The 27,427-nt window shown below is 48.9% G+C and overlaps 2 protein-coding genes and 1 pseudogene across 7 annotated transcripts; all 3 read right to left on the bottom strand.

The window, feature by feature from the left end:
* Nucleotides 1-488: 488 nt before the first annotated feature.
* Nucleotides 489-3,404, bottom strand: NRM (nurim). Of its 6 annotated transcripts, none has more exons than XR_013416054.1 (4): nucleotides 3,254-3,404; nucleotides 2,443-2,661; nucleotides 1,706-1,882; nucleotides 489-1,386 (listed from the first exon to the last, which is right to left on the bottom strand). XR_013416054.1 is itself a non-coding variant. In XM_077998746.1 (4 exons), the coding sequence occupies exons 1-4, from the start codon at nucleotides 3,384-3,386 to the stop codon at nucleotides 1,105-1,107; spliced, it is 807 nt and encodes a 268-aa protein (XP_077854872.1). In that variant the 5' UTR covers nucleotides 3,387-3,404; the 3' UTR covers nucleotides 489-1,104.
* Nucleotides 3,405-8,899: 5,495 nt separating this feature from the next.
* On the bottom strand, nucleotides 8,900-9,622 carry LOC720151 (large ribosomal subunit protein uL30 pseudogene; annotated as a pseudogene).
* A 3,234-nt stretch (nucleotides 9,623-12,856) lies between these two features.
* On the bottom strand, nucleotides 12,857-27,229 carry MDC1 (mediator of DNA damage checkpoint 1). The gene is given in 14 exon segments (NM_001114947.1): nucleotides 12,857-13,024; nucleotides 14,490-14,600; nucleotides 14,689-14,814; nucleotides 15,040-15,222; nucleotides 15,354-15,473; nucleotides 15,557-18,157; nucleotides 19,440-19,510; nucleotides 19,622-20,413; nucleotides 23,461-23,553; nucleotides 23,716-23,775; nucleotides 23,926-25,406; nucleotides 25,698-25,773; nucleotides 25,859-26,239; nucleotides 27,094-27,229. Coding segments are annotated over 14 exon segments (6,399 nt in total).
* Nucleotides 27,230-27,427: the final 198 nt, after the last annotated feature.

Raw genomic sequence — 27,427 nt, 5'->3', positions numbered from 1 at the left:
GGAGGAAGCGGCAGCTGCTCGGGGCCGGGCCCGCCCTTCCCATCTCCTGCAGCTCCTCCCTACGCTTTTGCCTTCTCATCTGGGTCTGGAGGTCCAACCTCTGCAGGCCTTTGTTTTTGCGGGTCGAGGGCAACCGCCAGGCTGTGGGGGGCCTTGTGGAGTGGGCGGCAGGAGAGGCGCTCAGAAACCAGAGGTTTTGGAAGCTCGCCCCCCTACCAGAGCTGCTGCCGGACTCTTTCTAGCTTCAACCTGTCTCCCTTGGGTCTCCGGGTCGGCTGCCAGGAAAAAGGGAATTTGAAGGAATGGGAATGGAGACCCGGCCGCTCTGGCAAAGTGGGCCGGGTCGGCGGGGGGTGGCCGAAGCCCAGCGGTTGCCAGAGGGCGTGGTGGCTGCCCAGACTCCAGTTCGGCGCTCCCAGGCTCCCTCTGGCTTTCTTTTCCAAACTCAGCCCTGCAGCTTGGGAGACACTGACAGACTGCATGCCATATGTAGAAAAATCAGGCTGACTTTTATTTTCCTGCAGAGCATCTTCCTCAGGAGAGCAGGGAGCCCCAAGTCATCGAGTTAAGAGCAGGAGAATACCCTTGACTAGGTTGGGGTCTAAGCACAGAGGCAGGGCCTAAGGAGGTGCAGAGACTAGGACCAGGAGTGGTGAGGCAAGGTGTGGGGCCTAGAGGGACAGCTATGACCATTGAACTTGCAGACCCTGGTCCAGCTTCTTGGAGTGGAAGCCGGAGGTGGAGAAGGGGACCCCTGAGGCACAGAGGCAAGTAACAGTGCCAGGGGAATGGTCAGGGCAGATCCTTTCCTTCTCAGGAGGCTGTTGAGGGCGAAAGTGTCATGCCCTAAACAGTGAGGGGACAGATGAGTTCCATACCCCGCTCTTCCTTGCTAGTGAGAAGTGGACCTTGGAGTTCAGTGGCTGAAACTCAGAATTTAGGGTGTGGAGCTGGACCCAGAGAATAAACTCTCAAGTAGTGGAAGGGGTAGCTCCTTCAGTCCATGAATTTGGGCCTCTGGCGTGAAGCAGCCATGGCCTGGATGTTAAGGATTTAGAATTCAGGGGGAGAGGAAGAACAGCGCTTGTAACCAGAGTGAGCTCCTCACTCTGCCTCCCCATCCTGGGGCCGAGAGAGCAGGTGGAGTTTTCTTTGTAGTTGGGCCCGGAGGTAGCGGAGGTCTTGCTGATCAAGCCCATGAGCCAGGCCCAGGTAGAGGGTAAGGAGGAGAGCAAGGAGGAGACGGTCCATGCCCAGGGTAGGCACCACCCACAGCACTGTCAGCAGCTCCACACACACTGGGTGGCGCAGGTGAGAGAAAAGTCTGAGAGCCCGGGGAGACTTCAGGGCCAGAGGCTCGCCCAGCCCCAGCACATGGTAGTATACCTAAGAGGGAGAAGAGTTTAGAAATTGAGTCAAGCCCTTTTCTCAGCTTGGGCGCTTCTTTCCTCCTCTTCCAGGCACCAGCCTTCTAGAACTCAGGCCCAGGAACCCCTCTTCTGAGACTTGGATCCCTGATCCTGACTTATGATCCATGTACCTTCCCCAGGCCCAGGAGGCCCATGGTTGCTGTCCTTCTGAGGGAAGGGTCATGAGGGAGAATCAAGGAGACAGTAGAAGAGCATGGGAGGAGGGAAACCCTTGAAAGGGAAAGAGTAGTTCTAAAACGGGTCAGAGGTCGTAGGTAGGGATCTCAGAGCCTCACCTGTTTGAGGCCCATGAGCTCAGCATAGTCAAAGACGAGAAGGATGCTGAAGATGAGAAGCCAGGAGATGACATGGAGCACAAAGCACAGGAGGGGCACCCAGGTGGCCCATGGCTCAGCCTGAGCTTCCCACAACACGGGGCCTCGGGGTACGGGCTCCCAGTACCGCATCACCAGCTGTGGAAGGATAAGGGGCTTCGTATCCCAGTGCCCTACCCTGCCCGACCTTGGGAGACCCGGATCCAGAGCTGCCCCCACCACAGGCTAGCCTGCAACTCTCCCCCACCTCTCACCTAAGCATCACCACCAAATATTCACCATGTGGAGGGTGCATGCTGGGTGAGGTCCCAAAGATGTAAGGATGGCCTGTCTCCACCCTGAGAATTTACAGAACAGATGGGGTGACCTGATAGCTACACAAAGTAGTAGCCTATGCCAACCACCCAATGAGAAGACAGACAAGGCCTCTTCAGACCTAGGGAAGTGGTTTTGAAGAAAGGGTAGGACTGAAGAGAAGGAAGGGATCTCAAGCAGGACATGAACAAAGTTGCAAAGGTGAGAATGCACGTATTGTGCTTGGGGAAGGACAAGTACACCCTTCTTGATAAAAACTAGGGTATGTGCTGTGGAGGAATGGAAGCTGAGATTAGTTCCTCAGTTCTCCTCCTGAACCCATATTTTGCCCCTCCAATCCAGGGCACCCCTCCCACACTTGGTCTCCCTTAGGGACTTCATACCTGCAAGGCCAGGGCCTCATACCTGCAAGGCCAGGGCAGTGCAGGCCACATACAGTGACCTCTGAAGGACCCCAAAGTACCGGGATGTCCATGCCTTCACTCTTTCAGCTGCCATGAGGCTGTGCTGCCCAACAAATAGAAGTAGGAGTCCCAGATCCCATGCCAGGGGGGCAAGGATGCTGCGGTCCTGCAGGGCAGCCAGCCATCCCTGGCGGGCATCTACAGGAAGTTGAGGGAGAAAGAGACAAAAGATCGAAAAGGTGGCAAATGTTTCCCCCATCCTCATCTCCTTTTGGAGCCCCAGGCCATGTCCCTACTGCTTTCAAGAGCCTTAATGCTTCCTCTCTAGGCTGTGCCCATCTCACTTTTCCATTCCTAGTTTCTGCCCTCTTCCCTAGGCCTCCTGCAAACCTAGGGGAGAGGATTTATAGAACAACGCATGTTAGGCAGTTGCAAAAAGCATGGCTGGAGAGGCCACCGCTGGATTGCCCCTCTTATTTCGGTTCTCCAAATGCTCCTTCTTTTTAACACTCTCAACAGCCCTCTCTACAAAACATTTTACTTAGAATACTCTGGTTATCGCCCTTTTCGGCTCCCTCAGTCCTCACTCTCCCACCTCTCCAAAACTGTAATCCTTGAGTTCCTAATTTAGAACTCAGGTCTCCCTCCCCTGTAGCTTCTCGGCCGCTTTCAAGATTCGAGTTCCCTCTCTGGGACTTCCCCTGTCATTTGTTTCCAAGCCCCGCCCTCGATCCCTCTCCTACGGCTCCACCTTCCTACTCCCAGTTCATCCCCGATCCCTCCCGCTCACCCGGACCACCAGACTCCGGGATCCCTCCAAGAAGTGGCCGAAGGGAGGTAAAGCGCACGAACTCCACTCCGGTACCAAAGGCCAGGATGAAAGAGGCGAGGGCAGCAGGGACCAGGAGCAGTGCAGGGGCCATGGCGAGAAATGGAGGGGTGGGGAAAGGGGCGGGGTCGGGATTCCCGCTGCCTCAGGCCCCGCCCCCGCCCGAATCCAGCCCAGGAAGGCGGGGCTCCTGCACGCCACCGCCCGGCTTCCGGCCCGCCGGGCGCAGCCTTCCCCACCCAGCTGTGGATCCGTCCCGGGATGCGTGTCCCAGCCTGCGGTCTCTCCGTCACGGAAGGGAATGTTAGAATCCCGAGAGAGAGCTGTTAAGGGTAGCGGCTCTGCAGCCGCTTACGTGGGTTAAATCTCAGCTCGTCTAGTTTAACCATCCAAAATTAAAAGTTACTATTTTACCACAAAATACATTAATGTATGGAATACATTGTACAGAATACACTGTACAGAATAAATTCTGTAACTTACTATAAAGTTGAGTTGTTGATTGGCTAGTTGCTAAGAAGGGCAGATAACTTCTCTGTAAATACTGAAAGGTTTGTTGTAATAGTGCCAGAGATTGCTGATTTGTAACCACGAGAGTAAAAATGTTAAAATGTTTGTGATAGTAACCTTTGTCAGAATTAAAGATCATGCAGCTAAGGACCTTGTCGCAGTAGCTGTGCACATAGTAGGGACCTTAGATATCATTAGACTAATTCCATCAACTTATAGATAGAATAAACAGGTCCAGAGAGATAATTGCCTGTTAGGAAGCTGCTAATCCTGTAGGCTAAGGGACCAGAAAACTGCTGAGCAGCCTCTCGCAGGCTTTACATTCCTTCTCCCTCTCCTGGGCTCAGTACTCCCACCCTCCTCTGAATGAATGCTGTTGTATGCTGTACCAGACATCATATGTTTTCCCTTGAATTCAGTCTCCACCCTGCTTTCTGCTTCAGGAAGTTGTCCCAAATGGACGGTATCAATGAAAGTCACAGTTTTTATTGAGAAAGTCCTCTTTACACGACTGCTCCACCCTCATCTTTTTGAGCTTGGAGGTGATCACAATAGAGCTGTGGGTACTAAGGCACTGCACTATGCTTTCTGATTTCCCTACACCCTGCCTACTTCTTTGTAATTATCATTTTATTAAACTCTTCCCCAAATTATCCTAATTTGACTGTGCTATTCATTTCCTGCTAGGACCACAAATAGAGACACTTACCACACAAAGCAATGTGCTACAAGCTGTGGGGTTCATTGGAAGTGTAAGAGGCCAGACGCAGTGGCTTACACCTGTAATCCCAGCACTTTGGAATCGCTTGAACCCGGGAGGTGGGAGTTGTGATAAGCTGAGATCTCGCCACTGGACTCCAGCCTGGGTGACAGAGTAAAACTCTGTCTCAAACAAAAAAAAAAAAAAAAAAAAAGGAGGCTGGATGCAGTGGCTCACGCCTGTAATTCCAGCACTATGGGAGGCCTAGGCGGGTGGATTACAAGGTCAGGGGTTCGAGACCAGCCTGACAAACATGGTGAAACCCTGTCTCTACTAAAAATACAAAAATTAACTGGGTGTGGTGGCACACGCCTGTAGTCCCAGCTACATGGGAGGCTGAAGCAGGAGAATCGCTTGAACCTGGGAGGCAGAGGTTGCAGAAAGCCGAGATCACGCCACTGCACTCCAGCCTGGGCAACAGAGCAAGACTCCATCTTAATAACAATGAAAAAAAAGGAGCCAGGCATGGTGGCTCATGCCTGTAATCCCAGCACTGTGGGAAGCCGAGGCGGGTGGATCACCTGAGGTTGACTAGCCTGACCAACATGGAGAAACCCTGTCTCTACTAAAAATACAAAATTAGCCCGGCGTGGTGGTGCATGCCTGTAATCCCAGCTACTCAGGAGGCTGAGGCAGGAGAATCGCTAGAACCTGAGAGGCGGAGGCTGCAGTGAGCCGAGATCACGTCATTGCAACCCAGCCTGGGCAACAACAGTGAAACTCTGTCTCAAAAAAAAAAAAAAAAAAAGGGAAAGAAAGAAATCAGGGCCTCATATTTATCTGGGTCATACTGTCTGCCACCCCCACAATGGCTGTGCTTAATGTATATTATGAGATTAGATATGTTTAATAGCCAGCACAGTGCTTGGCAAATCTCATGCTGTTTCTACTACACCAAAGTTTTCCAAACTTAAGTATTACTTACATACAGAAAAGTGTACACAAGTAATCAATTATTTTTTTTTTTTTCTTTTCTTTTCTTTTTTTTTTTTGAGACGGAGTCTCACTCTGTCGCCCAGGCTGGAGTGCAGTGGCCGGATCTTAGCTCACTGCCAGCTCCGCCTCCCGGGTTTAAGCCAGTCTCCTGCCTCAGCCTCGCGAGTAGGTGGGACTATAGGCGCCCGCCGCCTCGCCCGGCTAGTTTTTTGTGTTTTTTAGTAGAGACGGGGTTTCACCAGGTTAGCCAGGATGGTCTCGATCTCCTGACCTCGTGATCCGCCTGTCTCGGCCTCCCCAATTATTTTTAAAAAATTGAAATTCTGGCCGGGCGCGGTGGCTCAAGCCTGTAATCCCAGCACTTTGGGAGGCCGAGATGGGCGGATCACGAGGTCAGGAGATCGAGACCATCCTTGCTAACACGGTGAAACCCCGTCTCTACTAAAAAACACAAAAAACTAGCCGGGCGCGGTAGCGGGCGCCTGTAGTCCCAGCTACTCGGGAGGCTGAGGCAGGAGAATGGCGGGAACCCGGGAGGCGGAGCTTGCAGTGAGCTGAGATCCGGCCACTGCACTCCAGCCTGGGCGGCAGAGCGAGACTCCGTCTCAAAAAAAAAAAAAAAAAAAAAAAAAAATTGAAATTCATACAACATAAAATTCACCTTTTTTTTTTGAGTTGCGGTCCAGGCTGGAGTGCAGTGGTATGATCACGGCTCACTGCAACCTTGAACTTTTGGGCTCAAATGGTCATCTTGTCTCAGCCGCCTGAGTAATTGGGACTACAGGCATGTACCACCACATTCAGCTAACTTTTTATTTTTTGAAGTGATGGGGTCTCCCTATGATGCTCAGGTTGGTCTCAAACTCCTTGGCTCAAGTGATCCTGCTGCCTTAGCCTCCCAGGGTGCCACCATACCCTGCCTAACCACTTTATTTTATTTGTTTATTTATTTATTTTTGAGACAGAGTTTCGCTCTTATTGCCCAGGCTGGAGTGCAATGGCGCGATCTTGGCTCACTGTAACCTCCGCCTCCTGGGTTCAAGTGATTCTCCTGCCTCAGCCTCCCGAGTAGCTGGGATTACAGGTGCCCACCACCACACCTGGCTAATTTTTGTATTTTTAATAGAGATAGGGTTTCGCCATGTTGGCCAGGCTGGTCTTGAACTCCTGACCTCAGGAGATCCACCCGACTCGGCCTCCCGCAGTGCTGGGATTACAGGCATGAGCCACCACGCCCGGCCTACCCTAACCACTTTAAAGAGAATAATATAATGGTATTTAGTATATTAGTACATTAGTAATAGGTACAACCACCACCTCTATCTAGTTTCAAAACCTTTTTTTTTGAAATGGAGCTTTGCTCTTATTGCCCAGGCTGGAGTGCAATGGCTTGATCTCAGCTCACTGCAACCTCAGCCACCCAGGTTCAAGCAATTCTCCTGCTCAGCCTCCCAAGTAGCTGGGATTACAGGCATGTGCTACTATACTTGGCTAATTTTGTATTTTTAGTAGTGATGGGGTTTCACCATGTTGGTCCAGCTAATCTTGAACTCCTGACCTCAGGTGATCCACCTGCCCCAGCCTCCCAAAGTGCTGGGATTACAGGCGTGAGCCACTGTGCTGGGCTTTCAAAACATTTTTATCACCCCAACATAAAACTCCATACCCATGAAGTTACTCCCCATTTCCCCATTTTCTCATTCCCATCTCCCCACTCCCTGTCAACAGCCACTGGCAACCACAAATCTGCTCTTGTTCTCTGTGGGTTTACCTATTCTGAATATTCCACACATGTGTAATCATATAATATGTGTTCTGTTTCTGGCTTTCCTTCACTTAGCAAAGCATTTTGATGTTCATCCTCAAAATATTGTAGCATATATCAGTATTTCATCCTTTTTTATGGTCAAATAATATTTGATTATATGGGTTTATCACAATTGTTTATCCACTCATTTGCTGATGAACATTTGTGTTGTTTCCATCTTTTTGGCTATTGTAAAAAGTGCTGATATGAACACTTGTGTACAAGAATTTGTTTGGACAACTGTTTTCTTTTCCTTTTTTTTTTTTTTTTTTTTTGGAGACAGGGTCTTGCTCTGCTACCCAGGCTGGAATGTAGTTGCACAATCATGGCTCATTGCAGCCTCAACCTCCTCCCACCTCAGCATTCCAAGTAGCTGGGATTACAGGCGTGTGCCACCACAGCCGGCTAAATTTTTTTTTTTTTTTTTTTTTGAGACAGAGTCTCGCTCTGTCACCCAGGCTAGAGTGCAGTGGCATGATCTTGGCTCACTGCAACCTCTTCTTCCCGGGTTCAAGTGATTCTCCAGCCTCAGCCTCCCCATGCCCAGCTATTTTTTTTTTTTTTTTTTTTTTTTTTTTTGAGATGGAATCTCCCTCTACAGCCAGCTGGAGTGCAGTGGCATGATCTTGACTTACTGCAACCTCTTTTTCCTGGGTTCAAGTGATTCTTCTGCCTCAGCCTCATGGGTAGCTGGGACTACAGGCGCATGCCACCATGCCTAGCTAATTTTTATATTTTTAGTAGAGAGGGGGTTTCACCATGTTGGCTAGGATGGTCTTGATCTCCTGACCTCATGATCCACCCGCCTCAGTCTCCCAAAATGCTGGGATTATGGGCATGAGCCACCATGCACAGTTAATCTTTTTTTTTTTTTTTTTTTTTTTTTTTTGAGAGTTTTGCTCTTGTTGCCCAGGCTGGAGTGCAATGGCATGATCTTGGCTCGCCACAATCTCCGCTTCCTGGGTTCAGGCGATTTTCCTGCCTCAGCCTCCCGAGTAGCTGGGATTACCAGCATGTAGCACCAAACCCAGCTAATTTTGTATTTTCAGTAGAGACGGGGTTTCTTCCTGTTGGTCAGGCTGGTCTCAAACTCCTGACCTCAGGTGATCCACCCACTTCAGCCTCCCAAAATGCTGGGATTATAGGCATGAGCCACCACACCCAGCTAAGTTTTGTAGTTTTTAGTAGAGATGGGGTTTCACCTTGTTGGCCAGGTTGGTCTTGAACTCCTGACCTCAGGTGATCTACCCGCCTCGCCTCCCAAAGTGCTAGGATTACAGGCATGAGCCACCACACCTAGCCCATTTTGTATTTTTTGTAGTCACAGGGTTTTACCATGTTGCCCAGACTGGTTGCCCATGAACTCCTGGGTTCATGCAATCCTCCCGCCTCGGCCTCCCAAAATGCTGGGATTATAGGCATGAGCCACCCCACCCAGCCTGGACACCTGATTTAAATTCTTTTGGGTGTATCCCTAGGAGCAGAATTGCTGGATCATTTGGTAATTCCATGTTTAACTTTCTTTTTTTCCCTCCAATTTGAGAGCAGGTACTGTTTAAGTGCTTAGATTAGAAAAACAATCACGGTAGACACCTTAGTTCATTCTTCTAAGAAGTCTGTTGATCTGGTCCTCCCTGTTGCCAGCATGTCCACTTTCTACAAAATGGATGGTCTTTTTCTTCATTCCACCTTGTGGAGAGGATAATTTCAAGGGCCACAGGAAGTTATTTGCTTCTTTGAAGCATTTTCCAACAGTATAGATCTCAAGAATCAGATCCTCCATACAGGTGATGCCATATTTACCCAGCGATCAAGCAATCACAGTATCATCTGTCAAAGTAATACGGTTCTTACTGATTTTGCCATAACCACGCTGATAGATTAGTTCATTTACTGACTTCAGATTTGGGTACCCCCATGCCATATATGGTTCTACAATCCTCAGCATGTTCACTGAAGCCTTGTTGAGCTTCACAGAGGTTCCATTGAAGATTTGACAAAGGCGAAGAAGCTTCAACACCTTTTGGACCTTTGGGCTCACACCACTGATACTGATCCCGATGACAAATGTCAGTTTGGGTTTTGCAGGTACATAGAAGTTGCCAGCTTTTCTGGCCGTCCTAGCCGTTTGAATTTCAGTTCTGTATACCTGCCTATATTTCTTGTGATAGTGTTTCACTTTTTCATAGATAAGTTTCCTCCTTGCCTTTTGAAGCATCTTTTGGGCAAACTTCTTTCTCAGGCCTTTGATCTTCAACTCTGGGAAATTCCTTCGCTTTTTAAGGGTTTCTGGCATAGCAGGAACCTCATTCTTTTTTTCCTTTTTTTTTTCTTTTTTGAGAGGGGGTCTCTGTCTTCCATGCTGGAGTGCAATGGCGCGATCTCGTCTCAATGCAACCTCCCCCTCCTGCGTTCAAGCAATTCTCCTGCCTCAGCCTCCTGAGTAGCTGGGATCACAGTCACCTGCCACCACGCCCGGCTAATTTGTTTTGTATTTTTAGTAGAGACGAGGTTTCGTCATATTGGTCAGGCTGGTCTGGAACTCCTGACCTCAGGTGACTTGCCCACCTCGGCCTCCCAAAATGTTGGGATTATAGGTGTCAGCCACCACACCCTGGCCCTCTCCTTTTTCTTTACGACACCCTACACGGTTCCAGCCAGAAAATTACTTTTTTTTTTTTTTTTTGAGACAGAGTCTCACTCTGTTGCCCAGGCTAGAGTGCAGTGGCGCGATCTCAGCTCACTGCAAGCTCTGCCTCCCGGGTTCATGCCATTCTCCTGCCTCAGCCTCCTGAGTAGCTGGAACTACAGGCGCCCGCCACCACGCCTAGCTAATTTTTAATATTTTTAGTAGAGTTGGAGTTTCTCCGTGTTAGCCAGGATGGTCTCTATCTCCTGACCTCATGATCCACCCGCCTCAGCCTCCCAAAGTGCTAGGATTACAGGCATGAGCCACTGCACCCGGGCTTTTTTTTTTTTTTTTTTTTTTTTTTTTTTTTTTTTTTTTTTTTAGGTGGAGTCTTGCTCTATCACCCAGGCCAGAGTGCAGTGGCACAATCTCAACTCACTGCAACCTCCACTTCCCAGGTTCTAGCAATTCTTCTGCCTCAGCCTCCCAAGTAGCTGGGATTGCAGATGCCTGCCACCATGACCGGCTAATTTTTGTATTTTTAGTAGAGATGGGGTTTCACCATGTTGGCCAGGCTGGTCTCGAACTCCTGACCTCAGATGATCCACCTGTCTTGACTTCCCAAAGTGCTGGGATTACAGACGTGAGCCACCATGACTGGCCTTTTATTTTTCTGAGACAAGGTCTCACTCTGTTGCCCAGGCTGAAGTGCAGTGGCTTGATGTTGGCTCACTGCAGCCTTGACCTCCTGGGCTCAAACAATTTTCCTCTCAGCCTCCCAAGTAGCTGGGACCATAGGTGTGTGCCACCATGCCCGGTGAATTTTTGTATTTTTGGTAGAGACAAGGTTTTGTCATGTTGCCCAGGCTGGTCGTGAACTCCTGAGCTCAAGTGATCTGCCCGCCTTGGCCTCCAAAGTGCTGGGATTACATGTGTGAGCCACTGTGCCCATCCATATGTTTAACTTTTTGAGGAACCATCAAACTGCTTACCACAAAGGCTGAACCATCTAATATTCCTACCAGCAATGTATAAGGATTCTAATTTCTCCACATCCTTGTAATCAACTTTTACATTTTAAATTTGGCTGGGCACGGTGACTCAAGCCTGTAATCCCAGCACTTTTGGAGGCTGAAGTGGATCACTTGAGGTCAGGAGTTAGAGACCAGCCTGGGCAACATGACAAAACCTTGTCTCTACCAAAAATACAAAAATTCACCAGGCATGGTGGCACACACCTATGGTCCCAGCTACTTGGGAGGCTGAGAGGAAAATCGTTTTGAGCCCAGGAGGTCAAGGCTGCAGTGAGCTGACATCAAGCTACTAGACTTCAGCCTAGACAACAGAGTGAGACCTTGTCTCAAAAAAATAAAAAGCCAGTCATGGTAGCTCATGTCTGTAATCCCAGCACTTTGGGAAGTCAAGACAGGTGGATCACCTGAGGTCAGGAGTTCAAGACCAGCCTGGCCAACATGGTGAAACCCCATCTCTACTAAAAGTACAAAAATTAGCTAGGCGTGGTGGCATGTGCCTGCAATCCCAGCTACTCAGGAGGCTGAGGTGGGTGTGTCACTTGAGGTTAGAAGTTAGAGACCAGCCTGGGCAACATGACAAAACCTCGTCTCTACCAAAAATACAAAAATTTAACAGAGCCCCGTCTCTACTAAACAATAAAAAAAAAAAAAAAAAAAAAAAATAGTAGCCAGGCATGGTGGTGTGTGCCTGCAGTCCTAGCTACTCAGGAGGCTGAGGTGGGAGTACTGCTTGAACTGGGAGGTGGAGGTTGTAGTGAGCTGAGATGGTGCCACTGCACTCCAGCCTGGGTGACAGAGATGAAACCCTGTCTCAAGAAAAAAAAAAAAAAAACCTTAAGAAATGTTATAATTTGCCCTAAATAGAAAATAATGATGAATTAAATATAAGTCCGTGACTTTTTTTTTAAAGTTTGTGTCTTGAGACCTAGACATTTTAAAAAACTACACTACACCATAAGGCACAGAGTGAATATTTATTTATCACAGACGTCAAGCCTAAGCTCTAATTTTATAAATCCTGGAAAAGCAGGCCAGAAAAGTACAGAGACTTGCCCAAAGTCAAAGCTAAAGATGCTTCCAGAGGCCAGGAGAGAAGAAAATGTTTTAGTAGCACTCCATAACTGGACCCTCAAATCTACTCACTCCAAGCATCCCTTCAAGTTCCTGACTCCAAAGAATCTCAGTAAGAAAACAATAGAGATGGTTTCCAAATAGGAGGTAGGACACCATGAGTGGCATTGAGCAATAACTACAACAGTCTAGCTAAAGACACCTGCCACTTATGACATCTGAGCATGAAATTAATTTTAAAATGGCCATTTAGTATATACATGTAAGAAATCTTGTATCCCCTAAATCTATACAAATAAAAAACTACAAATAAAATGGCCATAAAAATGAAACAACAGGGCCGGGCGCGGTGGCTCAAGCCTGTAATCCCAGCACTTTGGGAGGCCGAGACGGGCGGATCACGAGGTCAGGAGATCGAGACCATCCTGGCTAACACGGTGAAACCCCGTCTCTACTAAAAAATACAAAAACCTAGCCGGGCGAGGTGGCGGGCGTCTGTAGTCCCAGAATGGCGTGAACCCGGGAGGCGGAGCTTGCAGTGAGCTGAGATCCGGCCACTGCACTCCAGTCTGGGCGACAAAGCGAGACTCTGTCTCAACAAAAAAAAAAAAAAAAAAAAGAAACAACAAAACAAAAACAACAACCACCTGTGGCTTCCAAACGCCTTATCTTTTCATTTATTCATAAAGATTTCTGGTCCCACACATGTTCCAGGACAAGTTGTATCAATATACCCCAATCCTTTCTAACGCCCTGAGTTCTTTCTTCCAAATATCTTCTAATTCGTGGTCTGGGAGGGAAAAGGGTAGCGGAGTTCTCAGGTAGATGACATCTCCAAAGGGGAAAGGACAAAGGCCTCTGGCTTGGCTTCCTGCTTCAGCACTCCAGTCAGCAGGAACTCAGGTGAGAGGAGGGGCAGCCCAACACGCAGTGGAACAGAGCAACGAGGGAAATCCTGAGGGCATGTGATCACAACTCTCTGAGGCTAGGGAAGACAGAGCAAAGACAAAATCAGGGGTGAAAAAGAATCCTAGAAATGGGTTCAGGACCCACTAACCAGTCTTAGCATCACTAAAATAATGCCTCCTAATATGAAGCCAAGTGAAGCACACCGCATACTGTCTATGAAATACTCTTGCTAGGCCAGGCACAGTGGCTCACTCCTGTAATCCCACCACTTTGGGAGGCCGAGGCGGGCAGATCACGAGGTCAGGAGATCGAGACCATCCTGGCTAACACGGTGAAACCCCGTCTCTATTAAAAACACAAAAAAATTAGCCGGGCGTGGTGGCAGGCGCCTGTAGTCCCAGTTACTTGGGAGGCTGAGGCAGGAGAATGGTGTAAACCCGGGAGGTGGAGCTTGCAGTGAGCTGAGATTGCGCCACTGCACTCTAGCTTGGGTGACAGAGCAAGACTCCATCTCAAAAAAAAAAAAAAAAAAAAAAAAAAATTAGCTGGGTGTGGTGGCGTGCGCCTGTAGTCCCAGCTATTCAGGAGGCTGAGGCAGGAGAATGGTGTGAACCCAGGAGGCGGAGGTTGTAGTAAGCCAAGATTACTCCACTGTACTCCAGCCTGGCGACAGAGCAAGACTCTGTCTCAAAAAAAAAAAAGGAAAAAAAAAAAAGAAACACACTTGCTAGAAAGATGAACCTGAATTCATTCAAGCTTTTACAATTATCTGCAGTTTCCAGGAAATATGGAATACAGAGGAACAAGATAAATGATGCAACAAGGAGGCAAACCCAAAATTCCACACTGAGGAACATTCTAAAGGACAAGTGACCCAGTTTCTGCAGGAAATTGATGGCATAAAAATAGCTGGGTGGGTTAAGGGATGCTGTAGAGTAAAGAGAATTAAGAGGATAATAGTTGTGGCAGTATGTAGACTTTATTTGAATCCTGATTTGAACAACTGCATAGAGAGATTTTTCAGTCAATGGGGGAAATTTTATTAATGGAGTGGGAGCAAATGACCAATAAACTACTGTTAATTTTGTTTAGGCTCAATAATGGCATTGTGATTATGAAACAAAATGCACATATTTCTTAGAGATGTATATTTAAGTATGTAGGAAGAAATAATATAATATTGGCAGTTTGTTTTAAAATACTTCAGTAAAGAAAGAGAAAGGAAAAAAAGAAAGAATAAAGAAAAATAAAAAGAAAGAAAATACTTCAGCAAAGAAAATCAAAGGAAAAAAGGGATAGATGGACCAAAAGTAGCATAATCTAAATTAAGCTGCTGAATCTCGGTGATTGTTATATGGGTGTATCAGCAGATCTGTCCCCTCATTCCTATCCCTTTCTATACCATAGGCCTTTCCCCACCCTCTCACTACTCTATATTCTTTTCTGTACCTCCATTTTTTTCCCCTCCAACCTTTGCCATTCCAGCCACCTCTTTAACTGCCACTGCCACCTCATCCAGACCCAGAACATCCTAAGCATACCTTATAGGACCGAGGCATGCTGGGTAGGTATGTGCCTCCACAGCAGCTAATGATCTCTCCCATCTGAGGTGGTGGTGGCTGGACTCCAGGGGTCACATAGATCTCATAGCCCTAAGAGAAAGAAATGGTGGAGACGGTATTGTAGGTTGGGAAGCACTGGAGGGAGGGCTGAAGCACAGGTCAAGAGATAGCCTCTCACCTCCAGCAGCCTTCGCTCCCGAGCCCGACTCAGTGCGTCTTGAAGGCTAAAGCCAAAGTTCTTCTCTTGCTCAGGGTCGGTCACCACATATTCATCCGGGGGTAAGAAGCAACCGGCCTTGCGGGACTAAGGACAGCAGCAGTCAGCATCAAAGCTCAGCCCAGCCCCTCACCCAGCTCTGCTGCCTAGCATTTAGAGAGAGCTCACAAAATGTCTTTTAAATCATTCAGGCTTCTGGCTCACTAATGCCCCTGTCTTCCTGTAACGCCTCTTCCCTTCCACAACTTTCTAGGGTACTACGTGAGCAGTCTTGCCACTATATTGGTCTGTCATCATCCCTTGGCCTCTCACCTGATGCAGCCAGTCCAGGGAGAGAATGGGGATTCCCCGCCCCAGGGCACACAGGAACTTGACTGTCCGGCGGATGCGATCAGTGACCAGGTGGGAAGCCTCTGCCGCTGAACCAGCCAGACTTCCCCCCAGTGCCAGCACGGCCCGCTCTCCCTGAGCATCCACCACTCCTGTGAAGAGCACCTGTGGAAGGGTTGACCTGAGGTGGTCACAGCAACCCACACCATCAGCACCCATCTCTACAATCCTCCAGGTCTCCTTGCATCCTCCCCTCATCTCTGTCTCCCACAAAGTCTCATGCCCTTGTCTCTTACTTTGGGGGCTGTTGACTCTTGGTTAAGTTTGGTCCGTCGGAGGCTGCGGTTCGGTATTCTGTTGGGCTCCTCCTCTGCCTGGTCTCTCTTTCTCTTGCCTGGTTTTGGAGTCATGACATCCTGAGATTGAGAAAAATCTTGGTGGGAGTTTCAGAGCCCCAAAGCCATTTTTCCCAGCTTTGTGGTCCTAGCCCTCTCCTCACCTCTTCCTTCCCTGGCTTCTCTGCAGTATCTTCTTCCTCTTCCTTGATAATCACTGTCTTCTGGGAGACTTCCCCTCTTTGGGGCTGTTTTTGATGTGGTGGTGAATCCATGATAGCTAAAGACCTCTTGCGGCTTTGAGAGGCCTTAGGCTGGAGCTCTGGGGTGAACCTAGATCTACCTGCTGGTTCCACTTTTTGGATCTGGGAGGCATGAGTTGGTATATCAAGAAGCTGGGGAGAGGCAGGCTCAGGAATGGCTGTAAGGGATTCATCTGCTCTCACTGCTCCCCATCTTTGGTTCCTTGAGGGCCGGGATTTAGGTTCCAGGGGTGCAGAGCAAGGCTTATGGTCAATGGGAGCTGTGAGGGAGCCAGGATTCCCAGTGGCTCTCTGCCTCTTGATGCAACTGGCTTGAGGAATAGGCTCAGGGGAAATGGGCTGGTCTGTGGTGACAGGAGATTGGAATTCAGGGGTAGTAGGAATTAGCATAGCACTTACTGTGGAAGACCTCAGTGTTTTGCTCTGACTACCCTGAGGTATGGCCTCAGGGGTGACAGGCTGGTCTGTGGGGGTAAAAGGCTCAAGATCAGAGGCTGCTGGTTCAACTGGTTCAGGAGTCTTGACAGAGGACCTATTTGTCCTTCCCCTAGTGGCCCTAGATGTGGGCTTGGGGGTGACAGGCTGGTCTGTGGAGGTGGTAGGATGGAGCTCAGGGGCTGTGGGGACAGCTGGTTCAGGGGTCTTGACAGAGGACCTATTTTTCCTGCCCCTAGTGGCCCGAGATGTGGGCTCAGGGGTGACAAGCTGGCTTCTGGAGGTGGAAGGGTGAAACTCAGGGGCTATAGGGACAATTAATTCAGGGGTCTTGACAGATGACCTATTTGTCCTGCCCCTAGTGGCCCGAGATGTGGGCTTGGGGGTGATAGGCTGGTCTGTGGAGGTGGTAGGACGGGGCTCAGGCGCTGTGGGCACAACTGTTTCAGGGGTCTTGACAGAAGACCTATTTTTTCTTCCCCTAGTGGTCCGAGATGTGGGCTCAGAGGTGACAGGCTGGTCTGTGGAGGTGGAAGCCTGGAGCTCAGGGACTGTGGGCACAACTATTTTAGGAGTCTTGACAGAGGTTCTATCTGTTCTTCCCCTAGTAGCCTGAGATGTAGGCTCGGGGGTAATAGGCTGGTGTGTGGAGGTGGAAGGCTGGAGCTCAGGGGCTGTGGAGACAACTGGTTCAGGGGTCTTGACGGAGGACCTATTTGTCCTGCCCCTGGTGGCCTGAGATGTGTGCTTGGCAGTGACTGGCTGGTGTGTGGAGGTGGAAGGCTGGAGCTCAGGGGCTGTGCGGAGAACTGTTTCAGGGCTCTTGACAGAGGACCTATTTGTCCTACCCCTGGTGGCCTGAGATGTGGGCTCAGGAGTGATAGGCTGGTCTGTGGAGGTGGAAGACTGGAGCTTAGGGGCTGTGGCCACAACTGTTTCAGGGGTCTTGACAGAGGACCTGTTTTTTCTTCCCCTAGTAGGCTGATATGTGGGCTCAGTGATGACAGGCTGCTCTGTGGAGGTGGAAGGTGGGAGCTCAGGGGCTATAGGGACAGTTGATTCAGGGGTCTTGACAGAGGACATATTTGTCCTGCTCCTAGTGGTCCGAGATGTGGGCTTGGGGGTGACAGGTTGATCTGTGGAGTTGGAAGGGTGGAGCTCAAGGGCTGTGGGCACAACTGCTTCAGGGGTCTTGACAGAGGATCTATTTTTTCTTCCCCTAGTAGCCTGAGATGTGGGCTCAGAGGCGACAGGCTGGTCTGTGGAGGTGGAAGGCTGGAGCTCAGGGACTGTGGGGACAACTGGTTCAGGGGTCTTGACAGAGGACCTATTTGTCCTGCTCCTAATGGCCTCAGATGTGGGCTTGGGGGTGACAGGTTGATCTGTGGAGTTGGAAGGGTGGAGCTCAAGGGCTGTGGGCACAACTGCTTCAGGGGTCTTGACAGAGGACCTATTTGTCCTGCTCCTAGTGGCCTGAGATGTGGGCTTGGGGGTAACAGGTTGATCTGTGGAGTTGGAAGGGTGGAGCTCAAGGGCTGTGGGCACAACTGCTTCAGGGGTCTTGACAGAGGATCTATTTTTTCTTCCCCTAGTAGCCTGAGATGTGGGCTCAGAGGCGACAGGCTGGTCTGTGGAGGTGGAAGGCTGGAGCTCAGGGACTGTGGGGACAACTGGTTCAGGGGTCTTGACAGAGGACCTATTTGTCCTGCTCCTAGTGGCCTGAGATGTGGGCTTGGGGGTGACTGGCTGGGCTGTGGAGGTGGAAGGGTGGGGCTCAGGGGCAGCAGAGGTAGCTGGAAAGGGTGTCATCCTGGAGGACTTCCGAGTTATGATTTTAGGCTTTGGGTGGAAAGGCTCCAGCTCTGAGGACAAGGGAGTCTCTGGAGCTTCCTGACTCCTATCCTGCCCGGTCTTACGAATGGTTGGCTCGATAGAAGGTGAAAGGGGAGAAAGAAGGGGCTGAGGTGCAAGATGTTTCTGGCTCTGAGAGTTAAGGGGCTTTTGGGGTGGGGCTGAGGCTTCAGGCACTGTAGGAGGCAGACAAGCATCTGGAGATTCCTGATCGCCCTAGGGAGAAACAGAAGCAAGTGAGGGGGAGGAGGTGGAGAAAAGAGATAGAACTTGGATACTGTTCTTGATACTTGTTTATGGTTAGATAGGATTACTGGATTTCGCCCAGGCGTAGTGGCTCACGGCTATAATCCCAGCACCTTGGGAGGCCAAGGTGGGTGGATCACGAGGTCAGGAGTTCAAGACCAGCCTGGCCAACATAGTGAAACCCCGTCTCTACTAAAAATACAAAAAAAATTAGCCGGGTGTGTTGGCAGGTGCCTGTAGTCCCAGCTACTTGGGAGGCTGAGGCAGGAGAATCGCTTGAACCTGGGAGGCAGAGGTTGCAGTGAGCCAAGATCGTGCCACTGCACTCCAGCCTGGGTGACAGAGTGAGCCTCTGTCTCAAAAAAACACATAAAAATTAGCTGGGCGTGGTGACACGCACATGTAGTCCCAGCCACTTGGGAGGCTGCAGCAGGAGAATCACTTGAACCCGGGAATTGGAGGTTGTAGTGAGCCAAGATCACGCCACTGCACACTCCAGCCAGGGTGACAGAGAGAGACTCTGTCTCAAAAAAGAACAAAAACAAAACAAAAAATATGCTCACTGGGCTGGGCGCGGTGGCTCACGCTTGTAATCCCAGCACTTTGGGAAGCCGAGGCAGGTGGATCACCTGAGGTCGGGAGTTCAAGACCAGCCTGACCAACATGGAGAAACCCCGTCTCTATTAAAAATACAAAATTAGCAGGGGTGGTGGCGCATGCCTGTAATCCCAGCTACTCGGGAGGCTGAGGCAGGAGAATCGCTTGAACCCGGGAGGTGGAGGTTGCGGTGAGCCGAGATCGCGCCACTGCACTCCAGCCTGGGTAAAAAGAGCGAAACTCTTTCTCAAAAAAAAAAAAAAAATATGCTCACTGGATTTCCCTTTCTATGATCTCTCCTCCATTAGACTGGGATATACCTGGGAAGCTACTTTTCCCCATGGACCTGTCTCCATAATGCTACTATAGTGTTCTCCACACATGGATGATGGTAATGAAAAGGATGGCTGGGGCAAAGAAAGAAGAAACACGAAGGATCTTTCTTCGGAGTCAGGTAGGAGATACAACTTGGGAAACAGATATGGAAAACAATGGGTGCCGAGGATAAAGGAATAGAAGCCAATCAAGGAGTGATAAAAATGGAAGAAAACTGAATAATGAGAAAGGAATAGATTAAAGTGAGTCTAGGTGAAGGAGCGTTGGAGAGGATATAGAGATGACTTGTGGAGTAGGAGGTAGAAAAAGCAGCTCTCACCCTGGAAGCCTTCTCAGCAGCTCCGATCCTGGAAGCCTTCTCAGTGGGTGGCATCTTGCAATTCAGGAGGCCTAGACAGAAAATAAACACAAAGGTGGCTGAGTTGCAGGCAGCTGGTTGCCCAGGGGTTGATTATTATGAGGCCTGTGTATCACCTTGAGTTCCCCTCTGCCTTCACTTACCTTTCTGATGCCTCCTGGGGCTCACTGGGGATCCCCTTCCACCTGACTGGCTCCCAGAAGGTACGGGGGCTGAGGTAGGTCCCGGAAGGTCCCCCGCCCCCACCCCAGGCTCTGATGTTGGGCTGGAGGCCTGCCCTTTCTGGTCCTGGCTCCCTCCCTTTGGCTCCCCTCTCTGTGCGTCTCTCTCCAGGATCACTTTGGGCACCTTCTCTTCTAACTCAGCTGGCTCACACTCTCTGTCTGCTACTGGTCTCTCTACTTCTCTCTCAAATGCTTTGCTTGGAAGGGTCTGCTTCTGTACTTGTTTCCCTTGTATTTCCTTGGATGTCTCAATTTCTACCTTCAAACTCTCCCTATCTCTTTCAGGACTTGCACTTTCCCCATTTTTGTCAGATTCTTGTCTCTGGGTGTCTCTAGCTAACAACTGTTTTTGTTCTCTGTCCTGTATCCCCCTGGTTAATTCTTCCTCTCCCGTCACATCTGTCTGTCTTTCCGGTAGCAGTTTCTCAGTTTCTCTCTCCAGTGGCCCTCTCTCAGGGCCCACCCTCTCTGCTGTTTCTTTTGGTATACCCATGCCTTTATCCACAGTCTGCCTCCCTCTGCCTTGAATCCCCATTGGCTCTGTGTGAACTGGGCTCTCTGGATGTTGGTCTCCTGGTATTGCCCTAGGTGGAGACAGGCAAGGTCCATAGGCCTCAAGGTGGGTGTCAAAAGGCTGGGTCTCAGAGTCCTCAGACTCTCTCAGACAGAATGGCTGTGTAGCCAGGACCTCCCATGGTTCATCTAGGGTACCTGGAAGGGAGGAAGGAAGAGAAAGAGAGGGAGAGAGAGAGAGAAAAGGAGAGGAGGAGGGAAAGGGAAGTACAGGTTGACATAATAAATATGATGAGAAAAGATTTAGATAAACTCATAAATAATAAATCTGAACAGGTTATTAAAGGAAAGCTGGGAATAAGGGTGGTAGTTACAACATTTAACGTTTGTCTCAAAAAGGTCATAGCCTTGGGCGGGCATGGTGGCTCAGACATGTAATCCCAGCACTTTGGGAGGCCAAGACATGAGGATTGCTTGAGGTCAGGAGTTTGAGACTAGCCTGAACAACATGGCAAAACCCCATCTCTACAAAAAATACAAAAAAATTAGCCAGGTGTGGGGGCAGGGACCTGTAGTCCTGTAGTCTCAGCTACCCAGGAGGTTGAGGTAGAAGAACTATTTGAACCCCAGAAGTCAAGACTGTAGTGAGCTGCGATCATACCACTGCACTTCAGCCTGAGTGACAGAGACCCTGTCTCAAAAAAAAAAAAAAGAAAAAAAAACCCAACAACAAAAAGAAAAACATCATAGCCTAATATGAGTTCCCTGAATAGTCTCTCATCATACCACTGCACTCCAGCCTGAGTGACAGAGACCCTGTCTCAAAAAAATAAAAAAATAAAAACATCATAGCCTAATAAGAGAGTTCCCTGAATAGTCTCTTTTTCTTTTTGAGACACAGTCTCACTCTGTCACCCAGGCTGGAGTGCAGTGGCATGATGTTGGCTCACTGCAACTTCCAACTGCTGGGCTCAGGAGATCCTCTCACCTCAGCCTCCTGAGTAGCTGGGACTATAGCATGTGCCAATGCGCCCGGCTAATTTTTTGTATTTGTTGTAGATATGGGGCTTGGTCTTGAACTCTTGGACTCAAGTGATCCGCCCATCCTAGCCTCCCAAAGTGCTGGGATTACCGGTGTGAGCCACCATGCTTGGCTGGAATTTCTTACTTTTTAAAGGCTGAATAGTATTCCACTGTGTATATATACCACATTTTCTTTTTCATCGACACATAATAATGGTACATATTTATGGGGTACCTGTGCTATTTTGACTCATGCATACAGTGTACAATGATAAAACCAAGATAATTGGGATATCCACTATCTCAAACATTTACCATTTCTTTGTATTGGAAACATATCAAATCTCTTCTAGCTATTTTGAAATATACAATAAATTATTAACTATAGTAACCCTACTGTGGAACTGAATACTAGAACTTATTCATTCAATCTTGACTGTATTTTTCTATCCATTAACCAACCTCTTTATGCATCCGGTCCCTCTACCCTTCCCAGCCTTTGGTAACCATCATTCTACTCTCTACTTCCATGAGATCCATGTTTTTAGCTGCCACATGAGTGAGCGTGCAATATTTGTCTTTCTGTGCCAACTTATTTCACTTAACATAATGTCCTCAGGGTTCATCCATGTTGCTGTAGATGACAGGATTTCATTCTCTTTTGTGGCTGAATACTGTTCCATTGTGTATATAAACACATTTTCTTTTTTAGATTGAGTCTTGCTCTGTCGCCCAGTTTGGAGTGCAGTGGCGTGATCTCAGCTCACTGCAATCTCTGTGTCTTAGGCTCCAGCAATCCTCCCATCTCAGCCTCCCGAGTAGCTAAGACTACAAGTGCATGCCACCATGCCCAGCTAATTTTTGTATTTTGAGCCACCGCACCCAGTCTATATACACATTTTCTTTTTTTTATTTGAGAGGAAGTCTCACTCTGTCACCCATACTGGAGTGCAGTGGCGTGATCTTGGCTCACTGCAACCTCTGCCTCTGGGGTTCAAATGAGTCTCCTGCTTCAGCCTCCTGAGTAGCTGAGACTACAGGCACCTGCCACCATGCCCAGCTAATTTTTGTATTTTTAGTAGAGACACGGTTTCACCATGTTGGCCAGGCTGGTCTCAAACTCCTGACCTCATGTGATCCGCCCACTTCGGCCTCCCAAAGTGCTGAGATCACAGGCATTAGGCACTGTGCCCCGCCTACGTTTTCTTTTCTTTCTGTTGTTTTTGAGACAGAATTTCACTCTTGTTGCCCAGGCTGGAGTGTGATGGCACAATCTCAGCTCACCACAACCTCCGCCTCCCAGGTTCAAGGGATTCTCGTGACTCAGCCTCCTGAGTAGCTGGGATTATGGGCATGCACCACCACACCCAGCTAATTTTGTATTTTTAGTAGAGACGGGGTTTCTGCATGTTGGTCAAGGTGTTCTCAAACTCTTGACCTCGGGTGATCTGCCTACCTTGTCCTCCCAAAGTGCTGGGATTAGAGGCATGAGCCACTGTGCCCGACCCCGGCCTACATTTTCTTTATACATTCATCTGTTGATGGACATTTAGTTTGGTTGCATATCTTGCCTACTGTGAATAGTGATGTAATAATGTGTTTTTTTTTAAGAGACATTGGGGGTGGGGGTTGAGGGAAAGGCTATTGCCCAGGCTGGGCTCAAGTGAACCTCCCATCCTGGCCTCCCATGTAGCTGGGACTACAGGTGCTCACTACTATGCTGGGCTAATTTTTTCATTTTTGTGGAGACCAGGTCTCTCTCTGTTGTCCAGGCCAGTCCCTAAATATTTTCAGTCTGTAGCTGGTTGAATTCACGGATGCAAACTCGCATATACAGAGGGTTGATTGTCATCAGAGTATGAAAGAAACATGTAGGAAGGCAAATCAAGAAAGAATGCAGGCCGGGCGCAGTGGCTCACGCCTGCAATCCTAGCATTTTGGGAGGCTGAGGCAGACGGATCACTTGAGGTCAAGGGTTTGAGACCAGCCTGGCCAACATGGTGAAACCCTGTCTCTACTAAAAATACAAAAAAATTAGCCAAGCATGGTGACAGGCGGCTGTAATCCCAGCTACTTGGGAAGCTGAAGGAAGAGATACCGCCTGGGAGGTGGAGGTTACAGTGAGCTGAGACGGCGCCACTGCACTCCAGCCTGAGTGACAAAGGAAAAAAAAAAAGAGAATGCAAAATTGGGGGCACAGAGGAGGTAAGAGTTTCTTGTACCTGTTGTCTGGAAGCTGCAATGGGAAGAGCCAAGTTCTTGGGGTGGAGTCAACATGAAGGCCTGGGTAGGTTCATCCTCCATGCTCTGGACTGCTGTATAGGAAAAGATGACCTAAGTACATCTCCTCCACACTACTGCAGGGTCTGATTCCTGGTCTCCTACCCTACCCACACTAGCCTTTACCCTTCAAGGACCACCAGTCTAATCTCCCAGCTCCCACTGGTACAGGATTCAAATAACAGAGAAGTCCTCACCTTCCAGGCCCTGATTTTCCAGAAAGCATTGGGTAGCTTGTAGGTCCGGATCTTCAGAATCTGGTAGGGGAGGAATATTAGATAATTAAAAAAAAAAAAAATCATACCTGACACTAAACTCCTTAAATAATCTCTACCTTTCTCTCCCCAACCCCAACTGTTAGAACCCTGGTTTATTTCAGAGGTCAAGGAAGGCAGGCCAGCACTTACCATCACAGTTGTCTTCAGAGTCCTTGGTCCTACCCACATGTTGTTCTCTCTCCCTTCCTGTGGGGACCTGGGCTCCCTCTCTCTGTGGCTGGGTGGATTCCCCTGGAGTGTCTGTGTCCACCACCAGATCTGTGAGGTTCTCTCTTGAGGTAGGGAGGTCCTGCTCCACTTGTGCCACAGGTGACCCACCCTGGGCCCCCACCTCATAAGCTCTCTCCTGCTTAAGACAAGCTGCAGTCCACTCTGCCCCAGCATCCCCTTCTGCTGGAAGCTGGCTCTTTCTTACATCTGCAACTGCTGAGGCTGCTAAGGAGGTGCCCTCCTCTGCATCTATTTCACAGTCCCCATGTGGAGGCGAGGCTTCCTCTAGAGATACCACAAGCAGCTTTGCTGGTCCCCCGTCTGCTTTCACATCTGTTTGATTTGTCCCCTCCATAGACACCTGATGCTTCTTCATATGTACAATGGCTGACCCTGGCGGGACTTCCTCCTCCACTTGTGTGTTGATGTCCACTGTGATGGAGGCTTGGCTTCTTTCCAGGTGGATCCCAGGTGAGCTCTTATCTGCTTCCACACTGTCATCACTGTCCCCAAAAGGAGGTTGGTCCTTTTCTGAATGTGCTCTAACAAGGGCTCTAATCTTTGTGTGAGCCTTGGGGACAGTTTGTTTATTTTCCACTGGGAGCTCTTCCTCCTCCACATCTGTGTCACTGTCTCTCCCAGTGGTGGTTTGGCTTCGCTGGAGAAGGACCGCATGGTGGGCCATGTCCTCTTCTGCATCTCTGTTCCATACAGCAGGCTGGCTCTCTTTCAGACGTGCCAAAGTCAGCGCTGCTGAGACTTCTTCCTCATCATCTGTATCACTGTTGATAACCATGGAAGCTTGGCTTTTCTCCAGAGGGACAGCCTGTGGGGCCTTGCCTTCCTCCACATCTGTATCACTACCAGCCTGGCTCTCCTGCAGATGGGACAGGCCTGGTGCTCCAGGACCCCTTGTACCAACTCCATGAAAGATCTTCCTCTTCTTCATAGGAACGACAACTGGGGTTGCTGGAATCCCCTCTTCTTCCGCATCGGTGTCGCTGTCGATGAAGCCAAAAGGCTGAGCCCTTTCCAAATGGACCTCAGCTGGCCTTCCAGGAGGCCTGCTGTCATCATCCACATCTGTGTCACTGTCCTCTCCAGGAGGTTGGCTCCTCTCCAGAATCATCCCAGCTGGAACCACCCCATTCCCTGCACCCCTCTTGACTTTTGTGTCATTGTCCCTCTCCTTCACCGAAGGCTGATCCTTTTCAAGCTGGATTTCAGTTACAACTTCAGCTTCAGACTGCTCTGCCTCTATAGTGGCACCTCTTCTGGCAGCTGAGGAGGCCTCCTCTGTGGCTGATTGCTGACCTTCTTCCGCATCTGTGTCACTGTTCAAATTGAAGGCAAAAGGCGGCCCAGGGCCACCTAGGACAGGGGAATGCCCCTCTTCATCACTGTGAAGGGAAGAAAAGAGAGTCGATAGAATTTACTTCCCTGGAAGGGATACCTCAACTCAACTGTGAGCTCCTTGAGGGGAGACACAAGGTAGTATTTCTTCTTCTGTTTCCCATTTGTTTTCCACTTGGCACATCAGAGGTGCTCCATGAACATTCAGCTGAGTGAATGAATATGTATGGTTCCCCAGCCCCAACTCTCATGATAATCATCTCTTTTAGAGATTGATCCTCTAGCCCCTGGTTCTTCCTCATTTTGAAGACTCAGGTGTCTGACTCTTTGGCACTCACCTCTCTGGAACTATCATTGCCACGGGGGAAGATGTGGTCCTTGATTTTTTTACCACATGCCTTTCAGAAAGAAAATCTGTCAAGAACAGAAAAGAATAAGTTGACAATTGTACACTCATTATTCCTGTCTCCTCGTTCACCCTGCCAATATACAAACTTACCTACTTCCTCCTCTGAGTCCTCAGCTAACAGAAGCCTCTGGGGTTGAGTTCCTCCCTGTACCCTGGGTGTCTCTTCTACAGTCAGAGGGCCCCGGGAGACAAAGGGCAGAGAGACATCCAGGCGATGGTACTGGCAGAGCAAGTCAGCAAAGAGAATCAATTCCTGGTCCCTCAGACGGTGACTCACCCCAGGGCTCAAAACCTTAGGAGGTCTCAGGATTTGAGTACCATTAAGGCTCCCACAGTCTCGGAGGATAGGTGCCTTGTCCCAGGCTAAGATTTCAATCTCTGCATGTTGTTTGGAGATAGATGGAAAGGGCAGGGCCACAGAGCAGTCAGGCATTCGGCCTACCACATTCTTCCCGAGGTGTAGTGGGAAATCTAAGAATTAGAGAGGCAGGTGAGTTCCAGGGTCAGAGTCCTGGCCTGTCATTAGGAAAAAGTGCCTATTAGGTACTCTACTACTCACTCAAGGCCTCCGTATGCATTAGAAAAATAGAAGGCCCTAGGACATCCAGGCACTGAAAAAGTGTATGTGATACCCCATCCATCCACAATGGATTTTTTTTTTACTGTTATAAAATATACATAACACAAAATGTATCATCTTAATAATTTTAAGTGTACAGTTCAGTGGCATTAAGTGCATTCACATTGTTGTGCAATCATCACTACCATCCATCTCCAGAGCACACAATTGGATTTTATTTATTATTTTTTTTGAGACAGGGTCTCATTCTGTCACCCAGGCTGGAATACAGTGGCATGATCATAGATCAGTGCAATCTTGAACTCCTGGGTTCAAGCGATCATCCTGGCTCAGCCTCCCAAGTAGGTGGGACTACAGATGTGCAATGAACCACCACACCTGGCTAATTTTAAAATTTTTTTGTAGAGACAGGGTCTTGCTATGCTACCCAGGCTGGTCTCTAACTCCTAGTCTCAAGTGATCGTTCCGCCTTGGACTCTCAAAGCCCTGGAAATACAGGTGTGAGTCACTGCACCAAACTTCATTTCAATCTCTTAATCTTCTCTTATCAAAGTAAAATCACTTCTAGTGAGTCCAGGGCAGTAGCCTACAACAATCAACTCAATCGGCCCCATCTCCTCCATTCATACAAAAAGAAAAATTCATATCTCATTGAAACATACATAAGCTTCTTGCAACCCTCCAAATACCTTCCCACAAAAATAAAAGACCTATATCTATACTTGAGCATCCAATACCCTCTGACCTTTTTCTGGTCCATGGGCACCACTAAAGATATGTAGCCGCCCTACTGGCTCCACATTACACCTCAAGGATTCACTGGATTGCTCTGTCTCCTCCTCTTCTTCAACATCCCAGTCAATAGCCTGGGTGTCCTCCATGATCTGGGAAGGATACACATTATCAATTATCCTCATTATTGGTTCACACAAACAACATCAGAGTTATCAGACTGAAAACTGGGGGGTAAACTGGATCATTATGAATGTTGATGCTTCTCTTTCCACCAATCTTTCTGTTGTTAACCTTCTGAAGCACTTAAAACATTTTTTTTTTTTTTTTTTTTTTTTTGAGAGAGT

This window comes from Macaca mulatta, chromosome 4 (assembly GCF_049350105.2).
Source record: "Macaca mulatta isolate MMU2019108-1 chromosome 4, T2T-MMU8v2.0, whole genome shotgun sequence".
Classification (NCBI taxonomy): Eukaryota; Metazoa; Chordata; class Mammalia; order Primates; family Cercopithecidae; genus Macaca; species Macaca mulatta.
Note: the sequence above shows the minus strand (reverse complement) of the source record. Positions and strands in the feature narration are given on the sequence as shown.

What these genes read in the sequence shown, in the direction of transcription:
- NRM (XM_077998746.1), bottom strand. Translation starts at nt 3,386, where the DNA reads ATGGCCCCTGCACTGCTCCTGGTCCCTGCTGCCCTCGCCTCTTTCATC. An exon ending in GCACTGCCCTGGCCTTGCAG is followed by an intron (nt 1,901 to 2,464) that starts GTATGAGGCCCT and finishes TGGGATACGAAG; the next exon opens with CCCCTTATCCTTCCACAGCT. An exon ending in AGCTCATGGGCCTCAAACAG is followed by an intron (nt 1,387 to 1,705) that starts GTGAGGCTCTGA and finishes TCTCCCTCTTAG; the next exon opens with GTATACTACCATGTGCTGGG.